The sequence below is a fragment of the Pagrus pagrus genome (genome assembly GCF_965226575.1).
Source record: "Pagrus pagrus genome assembly, chromosome: 4".
In the NCBI taxonomy this organism is placed as follows: Eukaryota; Metazoa; Chordata; class Actinopteri; order Spariformes; family Sparidae; genus Pagrus; species Pagrus pagrus.
The window spans coordinates 13,365,348-13,384,430 of NC_140188.1; the positions used below are offsets into that span (position 1 = coordinate 13,365,348).

A 19,083-nucleotide genomic window follows, 5' to 3' on the forward strand; every position below is an offset into this window, starting at 1 on the left:
TTCAATACAGCTGACACCGCAGTCTGGCACCAAAGCGAGATGAAGTGACGTAATGACCTTAACTTCTTTTTTAAGTTCCTTGGCTTCTGTTTATCAAGTAACGCTGAAGAAGGCTTCAGTTTGAAACAAATCTGTTTCTTACTGCTGCTGTGCATTATTAAAAAGCACAATCTATTTTTTTGGGGTGCCGACACCTTTTTTCTGAGGACCCATTACACTTTCTATTAGAGCACACCACCTCTTTCTGTCGATTAATTACAGAAGACATTCAGGAGAGCTTTTCTTGTTTTATTTGGTACACATTTGCTCTTTTACATTTATTCCACAGTTCTTCTGCTTTGACTCAGCCACGATAGACACAAGTGCAAAAAGGACGGACTGGATTGTTGGTGGTACGTTGTTAAAAGAAGCGACCGTGTTCTCTGAATGTAAACATAACTGCATGATATCATCGTGGAAAATCTGACAAGATTCACCTGCTTTCTGCAGCTTTTCCCAGATAGTGTTGAAAACAGAGTCGCTTGAAAACAGGTACAAAAGGAAACAAAGCTGCGACTAACGTCTGCATGTTGAGAAAACGTAACTGAAATGTTTCTACAGGCGGTTTACGGTATGGTTTGTTTTCCAAACCATAAGCGTTTTGAGCTCTAGAGCTATGAAATAAGCTTTGAAAATATGACTCATAAAAATCTCTGAATGTTGCCAGGCTGCAGCTGCACTCACACAGGTATATTCGTTAAATTCAGCCCTGAATCCAAATGCTTGTTATTTGTTTGTTTCCACAGTGTACACTTATCGTAATACACACGTTTATCCTTAACAAACACAAGATGTGCGTTCCAGTCACAGGAGGGCGGGAATGGATTCATAATTCAAGTTAGACAAAATACACATTATTATGCAACTCAGTTTAGTTTTACGGGTTCAGAGTCGTTGAATAACAAACAAACATAAAACAGACTTAAAAAAAATAGATCACAGGTTTGAAAAAGTTTGTAAAAAAAACTGAAATATGTACAGGACAGCGTGCGAAAATACAAAAATATAATTCAGTCCTTTGGACAGTCATGAGCATGTGAATGTGACGTAATGCCTAATTCTTTTATAAAAAGTCCCACAAACTTAACATTTAAAAGCGAAACAGATACACAGGTCGGTTTTTTTCCCCATTTTTTTTTTTGCAGTTTCAACACTGCAGCACCTACATTTACATCGTTTACTGGCTACATAATTAGCTACTAAATATCTCAATGACCACTACCTCTACCGGTCATTTTATAAACCTGATTCTAGCTACGTAAAAGGAGCTTTAGGTACAACTCGTCTACTCTGTATTCATTACAGAATTCAATGACAGAATGAAAATGCCCATCAACAGTTCAGGCAGTGGCTCTTTGCATGAAATGCAGCAATAAAAAAAAAAAAACAGTCTCAGAAACAGGTCAGTTTCATGTCCAGAGCACAGATGGATGGAAGAGCTCATGTTTGGTCCTTAGGTCAATTCTGATTGTTTGTTTTCCTGAGATCGACGACGGCGCAACAGATATCCAACAGTCAATTTGTGTCAAATCTCTTTCACTTAGCTGCTCGATTGTCCATCATGTCTGAAAGAAGACACAAAGACAAAACACAAACTGTCAGCCCGTTGTTGACGTCCCACATTATGTTCCTGGATCAACACTGTAATCGACCAATCACAGCCCTTTGACATCGTCAGTTAATATAATAATTTTTGATGTCATTTGAGAGCCTGGTCCATTTATATAAAGCAGCATGAGGCACAGTTAATCTTAGCACACTGATGATGTCAGAGGGCTGCGATTGGTTGGTTGCAATGCTAAAACAGGAATGGAATGATCAAAATTACAATATAGCTAATTGTCATTTTACATATAGGTTAATAAACGTGTCATTTTCACTCTGGCGATTGTTGTTACATAATTTGATGGTGTTTTTGTGCATGCCTGCAGTTTATTACCTTGCAGAGTCTGACGGACCTCATTTGGCAGGTCATCCAGGTCCTCCACACTCTTCCACAGGTGGCACGCCGTGGCCTGTCCCGGCCGCCTTCTGCTCTTCCACTCCACCAGCATCTTCAGCTTCTGCATGGTCACATCTTTCTCCACCGCCTGGATGTCTTCCAGCTCCCTGGAGCTCAAGTCCAGATAGATGGCCACCTGCTTCCACTCCTTCCCGAGCCGCTTGGCCACCTGCAGTAGCTGCTTCTCCGACATGTCCCGGGCCTGAGTCATCACTGTCGTCACTCCGTCTGGAAAACACACGCGGGTAATTCATTTCAGGATAATTTTAGACAGACAGGTGCATCTGGAAATAGCTCAGGTGTTCCTCTGTTAGCAAAAGATGGAAAGTCACCTGACTCGTCCTGCCATCGAGGCCTTTTACAGGCCGTCTCTTCTTCTGAGGGGCTGCTGCTCCTCTGTCTGCCTGAGAGAGAGAGACGGATAGGATGCGAGTCAGCCTGGAGACGCTTAAAGCATGTTGTGATGGAGAAATGTCATTTAAAAACAAGTACAACAAGAAGCTTACTGTTAGTCCTTTTCCTTGGTTTCTTTTCTGGGTTCTCCACACAGTCACCTAAAAAACAGAGAGAAAAATCAGACCGCCATCGCCACCTCCAATAACAAAGTATTTTTCACCTGCAAATCACCAAACACGTTCAGTGTGACTAAATGCACCGTTACCTTCTCTGATGGTGGCCGACCACACCGTCTCCTCGGTGTTGATCTCTATGAGAGACAATTTAAAGGGAGGAGGCTGCTCGAAGAAAGCTTCAAAGTAACCCTTCATCTTCGTCACCGCAAGGGTGAATTTCAAATCCTGCACAGAGACACATGAGCATCATTTAAAGGGACAGTTCACCCCAAAATCAAAACATACATATTTTTCCTCTCAACTTTAGAGCCATTTATCTATTTAGATTATTTTGGTGTGAATTGTGTTAATCTGCAGGAACTATTTTCTTTCTACCGGACAACATCCGCCAATCGTTTCACCAGGAAGAAGGAAGTGTGCATCTACTCACATGGCTCTTCTCATTTCTCTATTTCGTCACTCCTTTCATCACTCCTTCGTCCTCCCGTCTGTGACCCAGAGATCAATCTCAGGGTGCCATATTGGGGGATGTCTCCATTCCTCAAACACATCTTGAGGAGGGAGGAACAAGGAGAGAGGAGGCTTGCGGGAAGAGCTATGAGCGAGAATTGCTGAATTCTTTTTACACCTCTGATAAAAAGAGGCGTGACACGCAGCTAAAATACGCAAGCATAGTGGGATCAGGACTCTCTGCTCACATCTCAGGGGGGAGGGACTCAGACGTGAGGAGAGGAGGCGAGGAAAGGAATCGAGGATGTGCAATCTGAGTAATGAGATGAGGCTCGGCTCATGACAGAGCGTGATGTTAACATTAATAACGTCCTCCTCTGCTGAGCTGTGATGTTAGTCAGCTCAGTGGTGATTCACGCTTCCTTCTGCGCTGTGATACGTTTGGCGGGTGTAGTTTGGTACAAAGAAAGTAGTTCCTACATGTGACTGCTCACAACAAGGTCTGTGGACAATCTTGAGAAACCAAGTCATGATTTCTGGAAAGAGATATTGCTATTGATTTGATGATCAGATATTTTGCTTTTTTTTTGGGTGAACTGTCCCTTTAAAATAATTTTAATTGTGGAGTCCATGCAAAACAAATACAACGATGATCATAATGTAGTCAAAAGATAATGTACTGTAAATGTTTGGGTTTTCAAAACATAGGTCGCACCGCAAAAATGGTTTCACACACCTCGGGTTTGATCTCCCCTTCCGGCTCGCTCACGAGGCGATACGTCCCCTCGTCCAGCTTACACGTGGGAGGCTTGTCTATCTTAATGTAGCGATTCTTGTAGCTCCGCACCTGTTTGGTAATATCCTGTTTCATATAAGGACAGCAGGAAGAAGACAGGATGATGAGCTGGGCTGGACGGTGATTAACATTAGACAAAACATAAGTTTTCCACAGTCGGCAGTGGAAAAACTGCAAACCACTTAACGACTTCAGCCCTCTTCAGTGATTGTTGTACATAATATACACAGGAAAAACACATCAGATGGGAAAACACAAATTAGTTCATAGTTTCAGATCAAAGCCAGTGTGGTGGGATTATTCACCAACACACATGCTCACAACCACAGACACACTTCCTGAGTGACCTCAGCTGTGCAGTGTTTAAATGACTAAACATTATTGTCACGTTGATGTCAGAATTAGGCAGTGCATTACACAGTAATACACACCCCAGTGACATCACCACCATCTAGACAGACTGTATATAGCTGCCAAAACTAAAAATATGGTTGCTATTTTTAGTCACCTTATATTTTGAGTAGTTAAGATGCCATGCAGTAATCTTTAATAATGAAAATGTGAAATTAAAGAATATTTAAAAGCTTTATTACAGTAACAGGACTACATTTTTCTAGCCCCGTGGTTAAGGAGGACGTGCTTCCTTTAATTAGTCGACTTCATGCTTATAAAGCCCTTGTTGTAAATGTTTCTGCAGTTAAATTTACCGTCCGGCTCAAACACGCAGGAATATTTCAAAATGTTTTCTTTTAGTTTCTTGTTCAGGTTCATCCAATTCTTTGACGGTTGAATCAATTTGCACATATGTTGGTGATGTTGGCGGGTTAGCCAAACTTTTCACCCAACAGTGAAACAACTTAATTTGCTTTGACATCGCCTCTAAAACAGACGCATTTCTTTTCATTGCGGATCAATCTGTCAATTATTCTCTCAATCGATTGATCAGTTGTTTGGTTTTTTGTCAGAAAACGGGGGAAAAAATTGTTCGTGAGAATTGATCAGTGTTTCAAGAAGCCCAAAGTGATGTCATCAAATGTCTTGTTTTGTCCACAGCCCAAAGGTATTCAGTTTAATGTCACGGAGGAGTTAAGAAGCTGGAATTAGTGAATTTGTCAGACGTTTTTTTTCTGTAAATTAATAAAACCTCTTAATCTATTATCAAAGTAGTTCTTGATAGATTTAGTGCTTGACAAGTAATTAATAGATTAATCGCTGGAGCTCGAGAGTAAACGCAACGTTGCACGTCCAGCGTTGCGTCGTTCTGGTTCAGGCTTTAATAGCACGATAATTAATATTGATAAGATATTTAAAATGTATTTCTTTACAGGTGCACCTTTTGCTGTCTGCTGACCCTACTTGTTATCTATAAAAAAGTGATTGACACTGGTGGCAATCGAAGGCCACATGTTTACCAGTTTCCAAAATGTCTCATAGCACAAAAATACTATGACATTTAAAAGGTCAAGATGTTGAAATTTCTTCCTCTCAACAACTTAACTGAGTTTATCATAATATTTTTATATGGTAATGTGCACTATGGCCTCATCAACTTTCTGTTTCACCTTTGTTTCGGCAGATTACACAAACCTGGACTTTATGAAGTCTTACAGCATCAAAGCCAGTGCAGCTCAGAGCATGAACAAGAAGTGAAACTAACATTTTGCTTTTATTTTTCGCAAACAATTCATTCACAGGTTTCACAGGCATTTTGCTGGAGTTTTATCAAGTAGGTGGTAAGTATGATTGAACGTCACAATTGAAGAATTCAGGCTAACTCAGGTGACGGTCTCATGAATGGAATATTTGTACTGGGAATGAGGCAAGAGGATTTTCTTTTATTTTTTAACTTGTACGTCAGGGAAAAACTCCTCAATTAAAACACAAAATGCACTTTGATGTGAAAAGTCATGCGGAGCTTGGTCACTTTGACTGTGGCTTATTTGCATTCATTTAAAAGTGGATCACCAATGATTGAGAAATGAGAAATGAGACATGAGAAATGAAATTACATGTGAAATGTATTACTGTCCTCTGTGTATTTGACATTCAGCCTTCAACCTTCTTTACACTGTATCCAGTAATGCAACTGCACTATTTCATCACCGTACAGGAACAGATACCAAAATGTCACCGCCTCCTGAGCAGGCAGACGGTCGAAGCAACTTCTAGGTTCTTTTTCCAGTCGGGACATTAACATGTAAACTTGCCAGTCATGTAAAACCTACAGGTTAAAAATAACTGTTTGAAAGTGACATTCACCCGACTAGGTGCAGCAGAGAGGAAATTAAAACAGGATCTTGCAACTAAAGGAGGTTTGTTAGAACTTGACCAAATTTCCAAAAACAGTTTTTTCAGTTTTAAAAAAGTCTGAAGACAGCCTAGAAAGTGTGAAGTAAAGAGCAGGAAAACAATAAGGGGCACACAGTATCCACCACCGCTTACCTTGATGTCAGATGAACTGTTGGTGGCCAGGTAGACATGGAAGCTGTAGTTGTTGTTGTCGCTGCCCAGCTGCTTGTAGACCAGGACCACCCCGTGGTGCTCTACGGACTGGCTCGTCTGAATGATGGGACCCACGGGTGACAAGGACGTTACATTCCACTTGACGTGGCTACCTGAGTGGTCCACTGTCGGCTCGATGAGTGGACGGTTGTCCTTTATGTGCAGGACGCTGAATGTCATCTCATTATCTGGATCTGTGTGAAGATAATACGAGAAAAGAAGGTTTTATGTCTCATCTGTATCATTTTTCAGAAGATGTAAGATGTAAGTGCTTCTGGCATTAATCTATAGGAGTCTGAACATGGTACCATATTAGGTGAAAAAAACACAATGGGTCCACATCTTATAGTCAATATCACTGAAACTAAACACGAAACACGTGATTTTCTATGGAAATATTCAGGCACCTGGCAAAATACCCCTGCCTCAGACTAAAAGAGACAAAAACTTATTACAGTTCCTTGTTTCCTTACTTACACTAACTTTGTACACATAAAATAGTCAAAAACAAGTGTTTAGGTGGGAAAACAGCCCATTCAAATAAAACATTTTTAGGCCTTTAAAAACTGATATAGACTGTATATTACCAGATTTTTGAAATCTCACTGGCTACATGATGCATCAATCAAATCAAGTGTCTCAGGAGAAAGGGGAAAGAAGAGAGAGTGGGTCACTCATTTTCCGTTTTAGGCCCTAGGACGGGCGTAGAAGCTCCTATCTGCTCTAGGATCTTTCTGACAATGTACTGTATGGCATGACTATACACTTAAATTGAGGCACAGGCAAGCCACTGACTTTTATTAAATGATAGATAAAAGATTATGATACTCAATGAAATTAAGTACTTTGTATAAAAGACTTAAGATGAGTCATAATCTTGATTAATAATTAAGAGTTGTACGTCACTTTCACAGACATCAGCTAAATTCAAAACAACCTCCAGGCAACATCTCTCACCACAGGAAGCCAGGATCATAATTATGTATTATAAATTGATCATAGAGGACAAACAGGAGAGAGGCAGCTCTGATATCTTACCAGCAAGACAGACGGAGTGAGGGAACTGGATGGACTTGAGGACGGACGCGTCCTTGTTGACGGTGTCCACGTTAAAGATGGGTCCGGCGAACTTCCAGGAGTCCCTGAGGAACGAGCCGAACTTGGACCAGGACAGGACCGAGTATCGCACGAGGACTTGCTCCGATGCTTCGAACACCAGGCCGGTGACCGAACACTCGTATGTGCCCTCATCTTCCAGCTGCACCCTAAAACACACACACACACACACACACACACACACACACACACACACACACACACACACACACACACACACACACACACACACACACACACACACACACACACACACACACACACACACACACACACAGTCAGTGATGCTGTACATGCAGAATCAGTGTAAACGTGCACAGACAGTCGCACTCACTGTAATCGTCCCTTAGAGATCCTCCTGGGGGTGACCAGCTCATTGCCATGGCTCTGTCAAACAAACAATTATAACCTTTTTAAAAAAGACATACACAAGGTCATCCACTGTATCAGAAGAATGTGAAATACAATCAAGTATATATGGAAAAGACAAGCGCCTGGTTTTCTCGACCCACCTGCTGAACGGCTTTACATTTTTCACAGCAAAATTTGAAGGCCCTCTCATCTGTCAGGATGTGTGACCAAAGAAAACAACATGTCACTCACAAAACACGTGAAACAATCTCCAGAACATTTGTGTGTGTGCTTATGATCTGCTTACCTTTCCCATTTGAAACCTCTGCTTCAGGTCCAGGGACGGAGTCTGGAAGGTAAAATAATTCCAATAATATTAAATGAAAATCACATGTGAGAGGCTGCGGAGTCTCTGGCAAACACTCCTGACAAGCTGCTCAGATTGTGAGCCAGTTTTCAGGGCTGTAAGGGTGGAGCTCAGTGACATGTCGAATCCAAGTCTGTGCTCCACAAAAAGCCAGCAGCATCCGACATTTTGTGATATATCCATGTCATTAAAATGTGGCCACAGATCAACGAGTTACCGCTAAAGTCATGGCAACTATGACAACAAGCTTACATGGCGGACTGGATGTAAACAACACACACGACAGTTTTAAAAAGCAGGTATTGATATTATGTACCGTTTTTAAACTCCTCTGCCTCGGCCTCTTCGTTGTCTGCAAAGAACGTGAAGGAGATCGACTCTGTTAAAACCGCCAGTCGTTCTTCATCTTGTTACATTAATACTTGAAGTACAAAAAGATGTTCTTACCTTCCTCTCCTCCGTACTTATCAGCGCTGCCTTCAGGTGAGAGTAAAACACAAGAGAGCAGGCAGAGTGAGAAACAGAACATATTACGGACTTCTTTGCTTTCTTGTGGAGTTCGATGAAGACTAATGCCGTTCTCGTGTCTATATGGTAAATATGCAGCTACTAGAGATTTGTGCGTCCAGACAATTAAAGTTATAAATATTATTTTATTAATGTACACATTTAAATGATATGTTGACATAATTTTCAATGAAATGTCATGTCTTCCTTGTCAAATGTTGTTTTTTCTCCCCCTAAAAACTAAAAAAAAAGCATCCGTTACTAATGTTAACAATGTCAGCTAACGTTGCGCTGAAGATATACACAAAATTTTATCGGATTCTGTTTAACCTTATAGATGGATTTGTGATCAATGTGGACTGTTTTCTGAATTTGTATTTATTTATTTTTTTAACTTTAAGACTAGTTTTAGTTTAAACTTTAGTTTGTGAGGGAAATTAGCCATTAAGAACATCCGTAGTAGCTACCACCAGCAGCCAGCTAGCTTAGCTTAGCATAAAGACTGGAAACAGGGGGGAAACAGCTAGCCTGGCTCTGTCCTAAGGTAAACAGCCAGTTTGCTATTAGCCTCTGGGTGACGACAAGACTCCAGGAAGTCACTGCTCCCAGGGCAAGAAATGACAACATTTAGTTTTTACCCTTTGTTTTTAGAGATTTAAACAAAATGAGATGCAGCACGTTAATTAGTAGAGCTTTAGAGGAGCTGGCAAGTGGATTTTTTGTACTCCTGGACAGAGCCAGGCTAGCTGTTTCCTCCTGTTCCCAGTCATCATGCTAACCTAAGCTAAGCTAACGTTCTGCTACCTGTAGCTTCAGACATGAGAGCGGTATTAAACTCTCTGTTATTCTCGGAAAGAAAGCAAATTAGCAAGTTTCACAAAAATGTCTGACTACTCCTTTAGAGGCACGTTGGAGCAGTTCAACATGCGTCTCTCACCAGAATCCTCCTCCTCCTCTTCATCCTCCTCCTCCTCCTCGTCCTCTGAGCTGTCCTCGGTGGATGTTCCTGTGTTCTCTGTTGGACACGTCAACATGCAAAGGGGACGTTTGAGGGGAGCTGAAAACTTTGCACTGAATTTCCAACGAATGATGAGTAAAAATGGATTCACGCCACAATGGTTTAATGTGAAAAGACTGCGGATAATAAAAAATTAAATTGTGGATCTGTGGAAGTTTTTGTTTGAGTTATGTGAGAAAACAAATGAGTCAACCTGTGATGGTGTGATATCGATGCTTACCTGAACCGCTGCTGTCACTCTCCGGCAGATTTTCTGTAACACACGTGTAATTTTGAGGTTAGTGCGGTCGATCTGTAAAAAAAAAGATCTCCAACATGTGAGACGTCCATTTCCATCTCGTTAGTCATTTCTATTACCACATCATCGTTAACATTTATTCTTTACCATGTCGATGTCATCTTTACGGGAACCTCACCACTTTCAAAGGTCTGATCACATCATCCACCCATTTATGTGGTTAATATACTGCCAGGCAGTCAATGTGTGCCTCCGATAACCACACTGTTTCAGGAAGGCTGAAGCCATATGACTGTGTCTCATGTGCATTTCACCTGACAGGAACCACGGCCCTATTATTAGTTACTATTAATACATTGCTGCGAAGGGGGAAGCAGACAATATTCTGCCTCTTTACTCACCAAAGTCTATTTAACCCAAACAAAACCTCAGGTGCAGCAGTTCCTCAAAGTAGGACTCGCACACAGAGAGGCTAATTAAGTGTGTTTATAAGTTAGTAAGATTGAAGTATAGTCAGATGCATTGATTTCCACAACAGCATTGTGTGTTATAATTGTGAAAATGTCAACACTTTTAGCAGCTTTGTGACCACAAAAGTTGTAACATGAAGCCGTAGTTCTGTCGTCTACATTCCTGCATGTATCAAACGTGACATCCAATAAGTAAGAAAAAAAAAGGAGCAAGGAGTTAAATTCAGAATCGATGAACATGTCTGCCGTGCTGATCCTCAATCAGCTACTGCGAGACACTTTGCAGGCGGCAATCGTTCTACTTCAAATTTGGCATCCTGTGACACTGATTATTCCTAATCGTCTTGTCGTGGCGGAAAATGTGGATCCAATTTCCCCTCAGTATAAATGCAGACACATCTTCGGTCTTAAAACGCTACACCCTCAAGCCTGCAATGAAAAGTTAGATATGACCTGTCTGCACCGATTTCCGGTGTACAAGCTACAATTTCTACGTATTTACTCTATATCAGAACGTTTATGAGAAAGGGGGCTATGGAGTTGTTCTGTTGTGGTATGTTCGTAATGAATGGAGCTGCCGGTAATTGGCTTCATGTGTGTTTAATCAAGCTCGAGATGACTGACTGAGTGCACCTGTAGAGTAACACACATCTAGGGTGACTCATCGTGCATGCCTCGATTTGCACCGAGGAAAGTCCAACGCGGACTCAAATGTTTGCCCTTTCGCAAATTTTTTCAGTGTCTGTACAGACGTGTAATGTAGAAAACAGAAACAGCTTTTAAGGTGCAGCTCAACCTTTGCAAATCAAAACCTCAGCCACAGTCTGTGTTGCAAAACTCCACACCTGTACTCTTCAAACTTTCCTTTCATAGAGAAAGTTATAATAGTTCGACTACCCGGTACCAAGTTTTGCCTTCTGTCACAGGGGCTCTTCCTCTAAGAGGTGCAGCCCCAGTGAGAGACCTTTTACTTTGCTTACATGTTTGTGTACTGTGTGTGTGTTTTTAAAAGCTCTCCGTCCAAATTAGTCATCAAAAAAGCCCTCAGCATGTCTGACTAACTCCACCGGCTTCAACATATCCATCATTCCCCAGCAGCTGAACGGTGGCACCCTGAGAAGCAGCCTCTGATAAGTGCCGTGCATTAACATCCTGGCACATTTATACAGATGGGTCCAGAGGAGCTGCTTCTCCTCTTTTCCCAGCAGCAGTGGATGTCCGTGGGCCGGGCCATCTGGCTGAGTGCCTGGCCGTCTAATGGATGGAGCCCATCCTCTCTGGCCCACAGAGTTTTATCTTAGACTAACAAGCAGATGCTGCCATCGCTGCTCGACTCGCAGCACCTCCCTCATCAATCTCTCTCCTCGACTCCGCTCGATCCGTCTGCTTCACCTCCATTCCTCTCTCCTCGTCCTCATATGCCTCCCATGGCCAATCACTTTCTCTGCTGCTGCTGCTGCTGCTTCATCTGAGCCAGCAGGCATCCCTCTTCTCTCTGGCACGGCCGCTTCCCTTCATCAGACTGACAAACAAGGTGGAGAGCAAACACCCGCATGGATACACACATGCTCATGGAAACATGAGCACACACATACTTGTTTACAGCTTCACAGATTTGGATCGTTTCATGGCTGTTGGCTGCCATCTGCTGGCGTACAAAAAAAACAAAACCAAGGGCACGGGGAGGTTGATGCGTGGCGCACAGCAGTGGTTCTCAACCTTTTTGGCTTGTGGCCAATCCACAATTAATAGTTTTGTGGTCAATGTCATCATAAAAGTCAGTGTTTCTGCTATCTGTTGTATTCATTAAGGCACAGCAGGTCACTGATATAGTTCTTAGCACCATTTCAAACTCTTGCCTCATGTTTGCTTACATGAAAATGATCCCAGCCGAGAAATATCAGCTACAATAATATCTGATTTGACAGATTATGTCAAAGCATTTACTTTTGAATTCAAAGACAAAATGCTCTATAAAAGCTAAAGTATATTTGTACCTTACTAGAAAAACTAAGTGAACGTTTGAAGAGTCAGAACTGCTCTTTGTTTGATGTGATGTCAGTTAGATTTCCTTTGGTCAGATCCATGAAATACTAAATAATCCATCTTTGCTCACCACATCTTACCCTCAGATGTGCACAAACTACATGTAATATGAACAAAAATGTGAAATGATCGGTTATCTCATCTGTATCAACCATGAGGAGCAAGTAATTATCGGTTATTGTATCGGCAGAAAAAGTAATCATATTGTGCGTCCCTATTCCTTATCATTACCAGCTGCACGTTTTATTACCAGGCCAGCTGCAGAGTGTCTTCTTACCATTTAATGTCGCAATTTTAAGCCCAAAGAATAAAAATCTGGAAACTCACAATAACAAAAAGCAAAGGTTATAAAAAAGAAAAAAGGATTTATTTGTTTGGAATTTTGTGTTCTGGTGTGCAGCGTTAAAAATAGCAAAAACAGGGAAGTGATTGTATGACTGTGCGTTAATCTTGAAACGTCCACTGTGTAGGATTGAGGATCTATGGGCTGAAGTGGAAAATAATAGTCTTAATCATGTTGTATGTATCACCTGACACTAAGAATGTTTGCGTTTCGTTCCATGTTTTTCCAGTAGCTCAGAATGGACGATTCAAACACCGTCTCTTTCTGTGTTTTTAGCAGCCAGTTGGTTGCTTTCTGCAGCTTCACCACAGGGTGCCACTAAATCCTACGCACTGGTCGTGTCAGGCAAATGTTATGGAAATCAGGGCGGCCAAAAAGTAGGAAGTGAGAGAAAGGTAGGAAGGCTTAAAAAGAAAGGAAGGAGAGGAAGTTGTACAATAATGGACAATGAACCAGTATTTAATGCTTAACCTCATTAACTTCATTGATTTTCGTAAATGTATGCTTATTCTGAATCTATATTCTCTATCTATCTATCTATCTATCTATCTATCTATCATTGCCAGATCAACATCTGAGCGTCCTTTTTTCCCATTTAATTTGAATATTTCTTCTGGCATAAAAATCTGGTAACTCAAATAAAAATAGCACAACTTGGGACACAGGTGAGAGTATGACTGTGCATAAATCTTGCTGCCCTTTGAGGTCAATGATATGGAAATCAGGGAGGCCAAGCAGTGAGTAGAGAGGAAGGTGCGAATGCATAAATAAAGGAAGGAAAACTACAGCAGTGAGGAATAATAGATGGGGGATGCTCAGCTTTTAAATATTAAAAAAAGGAGCCAGGAGGCTCATAGCGTGATCACTGTATAAAAACAAACATCACAGACACATGTAGCCCAACATGTGCTCTGTGAGAAGGTGAGGAGAGACAGAGAAGCCGGCAATGAGTGGGAGGAGGGGAAGGAGTGAAAATGGGTTGGTGTTTACCTTTGTTTTCAGGCGCGGGGATATCTCCGTCTCTGTGGGGCAGAGGAGATAACATTCAGACAACTTTCAACGACACAGGATTCAGCGGGAGTCATGGGAGGGACCTCTGGGATGTGTGATGACAATTATAGAAGTATTTAGAGGGCTGGAACTTGTGATGGCTCTTAAAATTGTGCAGCTGCAGGCTCTTGCAGTCGACCACTTCTGCTTTCAAACAGGAACACACGCAGCCGAGTGAATGAGAAAAACAGGAAATGTGTACAAGCTGCCAGCATCTCACTTTCTCACACTGCTGACACCGACCTATCCTGTCGAATGATAGATTCACCTTTCCACCCAAACTCCGGCTCTGACCCACTTTCCTAGCAGTGCAGCAGCTGTGGAAGGATACCGGCTGGCTACTTTTGCCATTAAACAAAGACTGGTCCGAATCACACTTTTTTTTCTGCTTTTGTAACTAAAGCTCAGACTCAGTCACGATTCATATTCAATTTAATCATTTATTTACTTTTAGTGGTACCATATTGTTATCATATGATCACAAAATTAAGTCTAAATTACTGATTCCAAGCACATTTAATCAAAAAATAACTGAAATGAGTGAACTGAAACTTTTGTTTTACACACGTGAAAGCATGCGACGCATAACAGTAGAACACATCTCACTGCGCTGATCGTAATTTTGAATATATCACACGTGATTTTGTGTGACAGTCAAAACCAGCTCTTCCTGACTATTTAGCCATCGTTTGATAAGTGCTCGACTATCCAGGAATGTAGTCGATCAAAACAAACAATGAGCCAAGTTCAGATGTGTCTGACTGGAGCAACCTGTTGACGCAGTGTGAGCTTCAACAAGAGGCAGCACGCCTGAGATCCGTCAGGAGGAAGAAGAACGAGTTCGCCACCAGCAGCAGGCTTGAAAAAGTAGGTCAAATACCGCCCTGCGTCTGTTCAAGTGGGCGATCGAAAGCAGAATGATGCATCAGGAAATTAGGATTATTAAACATGAACATTTGTGGTCTTTTATTTTGGCGCCTGTTACTCCCGATAAGGCACTGTGGTTTCCTTTGTTCTCAAACATCTGTCCAGGAAACACGGTTTTCTCCTCCTCAAGGTCAACGCGTTCCCTGCTTGTGCTAGTCTGTCGCACCAGAACAGCGCTGAGGCTTATTAGTTACCATGGCGATCATGTCTTCCTTGGAGAGAAAGGGCTGCTTTGTCCTCACTCAAATGTTTTCAGACAATAAATAAAAACCTCCTGCATGAGTTCTCAGACGTTCTCTGCACTCCCTTGTTTCTATCTTACAACAACAAAATTTGATAAGACAGCTCAGTGAGGGTGTTGTTCTGTGTCTGTCTGAAAGATAAAGGCCACAACATCTACATGCTCTCCACAACTTCCCATAACCACGATGAAGAGAGAGGACATCTGTGTGCAGATAAACAACAGTTAGTCTGGCTACATAGTGCAAAAGAATAAAAAAAAACTGTTGAGCTTTGCTGCCTTTCAGTCAATAAAAGGGGCAATATGTAAGAATTGGCCACCTGTCGAATTCATACTCCAAACAAATAGGGGGCAGTATATCACCAGAGTGACCTCTAATTGCTGCTAACTATAGCTACCATTAGCTAGTTAGCTCAGTTAGCCGTGCAGCTAGCAGTCATGTTAGCAGCCTCCAAGATCGGCGAACGCCAGCTTGACGACAGGGGACACAGTATGGAGGCGATTTACACCAGCTCCAGCCAGGCTCTGATTTTGGGGAGGACAAAAACACTGCAGGTGTAAGATGAGACAGGAGAGACAAGAAGCTCACACTTCTGGAGGCCTGAGCTGGGGTTACGGTGGGGTCAGGCCTGGGGGACCTAGAGCCAAACGTGGCAAGAAAACCACCTCTTTGTTGTTGGACTGAGGGCAGACTGGACACTACAGTGACTCACTTTTAAGGTCTCGCATAGCCATCTCCACTGCACTGTGTCCACGCTAGAGAGAGGTCTGGCTGCACCACTTCTCACTCCTCTATAGGCCAAAAAAAACACTCTGTCTTGTTTTTTATTTCTTTACACCAATCATAATCGTCTCGCACAGGGCTAAACCCAGGATGCAGCAATGGTGCCCGTGCAAAATAGTGTCGGGGGAACTTGTTTTGCGAGCCCTGACATTAGAATTGCTAGATCCTCGCAAAAGAAAAGGAAAGAGCTGCTAGCCTGCTGAACGACCAGGTTGGTGTTGGGGTAACTTGCTATTTTCAGCGTGTGCTAGCCTGGAAGTTGTTGTTTCCCGTAGCGATGGCAGATGTAGCAAGGAAGGAGAATGCCACCTGGAATGGGCGAGGAGGAGCCAGACTTAGGTAAAAGTGGTATTATGGGACAGGACGCAGCAGAGCTAGCTTGTTATCTTGTTGACATCTCTGCAACACAATACATGAACATGTTTGATATGACGTCAAAACTGTTATTTATTAAGATTCTGTTGATGATGTTAGTTAATTATTTACTATCGCTCCTTTGATATTATACTTTCACTGTGTTTATGGTTGGTCATAAACATAACAAAGCCATCATTGTTCTGCTTCTGCTACCGATATTAAATTTCCTTTAAAAGGGGCACTATGTCATTTTGGAAAAGAAATTTAAACTCAGATATAATTTATGATACCTTTTCCATAAGTGAATAAACAAGCTGTTCTCAGAGGAAAATAAGGTCCCCAGAACACTGTTTGAAGCTAGAAAGGTGGCAGGGTCCAAAGTAACAAATTAAAACAGGATGAAGTTGTGTTGTCCTTCACGGTCAGTTGGTTCACTCGGTTTCACTTCAGAGTTTGTGTATTTAGTTTGTTTAGACATAAAACAAACAAATGAGTCAATGAAGATCTTTCTCCTCTGATTAAGATGTCTAAAATTCTAATTCACTGAAAACATTTATATGTTGTGGCACAATGTTAATACAACCCTGGGTCGTGTCTGACATTCAGGGACTTTTCCAGCCCTCATCAGCAGGTGAATGATACCCTGACGACAACACAAGCTGCTTAGCAACCTTTCTTCACAGGCGACAATGACTCATCAGTATCACCTCACCTGTCCGTGCGCGACAGTACAGCTGATAACACATACACATCGTATGGCCTACTTATTAAACAGACCTGTGCGGGTGGTTTTTAAATAGCATGAAAAACACAAGCAGCCAAGTCACATCTGAGTGCTTGTTTTTCATGGATTGTAACACATAATGTTATTTTCCTCTCATATATGGATTTTTGTGGGGTTTTAAACTACATCTTGTATATAACTTTATTAAATAACAGCGTTTAATCTTCATCTCGTGTTATGAAACACGCTGCTCGCCTGCTACATTGTTGTCAGTGAGTCATCAAAATGTAACAACGCGGCGGCGTGCAGCACACAGACACCAACAAAGACACCGCGACTCTCCTCTTACTCTCCACATGCATCTACGTTCATTGAGACGTGTGTGTAACCAGGAATCACCAGTTCAACACGTGTTGATTTGACTTCAAATGCACAAAAAAAACGAGCCTACAAACCGACAGCAACAAAAGACTTCCTGTGTCTCCGCGGAGCGATTTTAGCGGCGCATCCACTGCAGCCATCACGTTACCCCAAAATGAACATGGAGCGCAAACTCCCATCGACAGAAAGAGGTCAGGGTTTTTCCCCCTGGTAACTTAAACACTCTTACCCGTCCTCCAGATGAGAAGCAGCTCCGCAGCTCGCCATCTCCGCCACCATCCTCTCTCCGTAACCAACCCCCCGTTACACTTTCAGTCCGTCCGCTGCGTGCAGCACCTGCGCGTAACAGCACCTGAATACGATCCTATCATCGGCTATCAGCGCCTCGTAAAGGATCTGAGCAGCATTCGGCGCGCTGATGGTGACAATCGGAGCCCTCGTGTCTGAGCTTCTTCACATCATGTGTCCTTTTGGCTGCAGCATCCCTCCAAAAACATCTGGATCTGAGCAAAAAGCGCACACAGTTTCCAAAATCCAAACAGAAAACAGCTCTGACGCCAATCGCGCGTAGATGTGGATGTTTTGTTTCCTCTCACAAACACTCGCTTGTGTGAGTGCAATGAGTAAAAAAAAAAAACGGATCATCACGTCATATTGTGCAGTTACGTCCAGTTCACAGCACACAGAGCAGCTTTGGGGATCAGCGCTGCGGCGCAGTTGCTGCGCAGCGCATGAAGGCACACGAACAACCGTATGGGCGGGTGCGGCAGCATCCCGCCTTCAGCACGGGCTCTGTAGAGCCATGCTGATGATTTACAGCCGGACTTTTACCACTTCTTTTTTTTTTTTCATGTGAGAATACATTGAGAAGTCGAAGTAGCCCTGATAAGGAGATGTTTGCCATCAAACACGACTGAAAGCAGCTGCACGTCTGTTCCTGTTGTTTGTGCAAGGATAAGAAGGGAACAAAGTGAAAGCAAACTACATTTTCGAAAATTGCATACAGTCCCTATGTATATTCACTTTTAATGCGTCACTAAAAGTTTATCCTAAAGACATCCAGTGCTGTCAAATACAGAGACAACAGGAAGTGAGTTGGAAAGGAACGAGCAAAAACACTTCAAAATAAGACGTCTGTGCACATCTGAGACATATTTGTTGGATGCACATTTTCTCCCACACATAAAAGGAGCAGCCAGCACTCCACAGTGCAACTAGGTCACTTTGAGCGGGAAAACATCCACACCGAGATTGTGGAGCTGCTGCATTACCAGCGAGTAACCACCAGATGTCCCATCAGACAACAAAACCAGTGAGCGCGAGCCTCCTCCTCAGAATATCCTTTGCACCGGAAGACACATTCAAACTAGACTCATGCAGTTATTATCAAATTTGTGAGGAATCAAAGTGGCATAAGCTCGGTCCATCAGAGTGAGCAAGAAAGGCATGGAGAGCTCACTGTGAGTGTCTGAAGTGTCCAGTGGGAGGAATGAGTGAAGGATCAAGGGCTTTCCTATTGATCTTCCACTCATTGATCCTCCTCTCTCCATCCACCCGTCTAACTTTCACGGATGGATATGTAGTTTGCAGCTGGGAGAAGAGAGAGCGAGAGAGAGATGCCGCAGACTAACAGGGACATTATCCAAGTCTCAGAGTCTAAAGGGAGAGATCAGCTCCTCAGTGCAGGAAGAGACAGCTGAGCATCAGACTGAGTGGCGAGACGATACCCCCTATACCTCAGGAAATTAGAGGAGATAAAGCGAGAGAAGCAGAGAGGAGGTGTGGGGGGGGGGGGGAGACGA

The 19,083-nt window shown here is 42.6% G+C and overlaps 1 protein-coding gene across 1 annotated transcript; it reads right to left on the minus strand.

Moving 5' to 3' along the window:
* Positions 1 to 272: 272 nt before the first annotated feature.
* Positions 273 to 17,875, minus strand: LOC311255878 (uncharacterized protein). The gene is made up of 17 exons (XM_084350537.1): positions 17,511 to 17,875; positions 13,808 to 13,839; positions 9,941 to 9,973; positions 9,640 to 9,717; positions 8,643 to 8,672; positions 8,512 to 8,547; positions 8,136 to 8,177; positions 7,990 to 8,039; positions 7,812 to 7,864; positions 7,400 to 7,626; positions 6,302 to 6,555; positions 3,800 to 3,925; positions 2,703 to 2,838; positions 2,548 to 2,595; positions 2,374 to 2,445; positions 1,979 to 2,269; positions 273 to 1,604 (listed from the first exon to the last, which is right to left on the minus strand). Exons 1-17 carry the CDS (start codon positions 17,558 to 17,560, stop codon positions 1,576 to 1,578), a joined length of 1,587 nt encoding a protein of 528 aa, XP_084206663.1. The 5' UTR covers positions 17,561 to 17,875; the 3' UTR covers positions 273 to 1,575.
* Between the last annotated feature and the right edge of the window lie 1,208 nt (positions 17,876 to 19,083).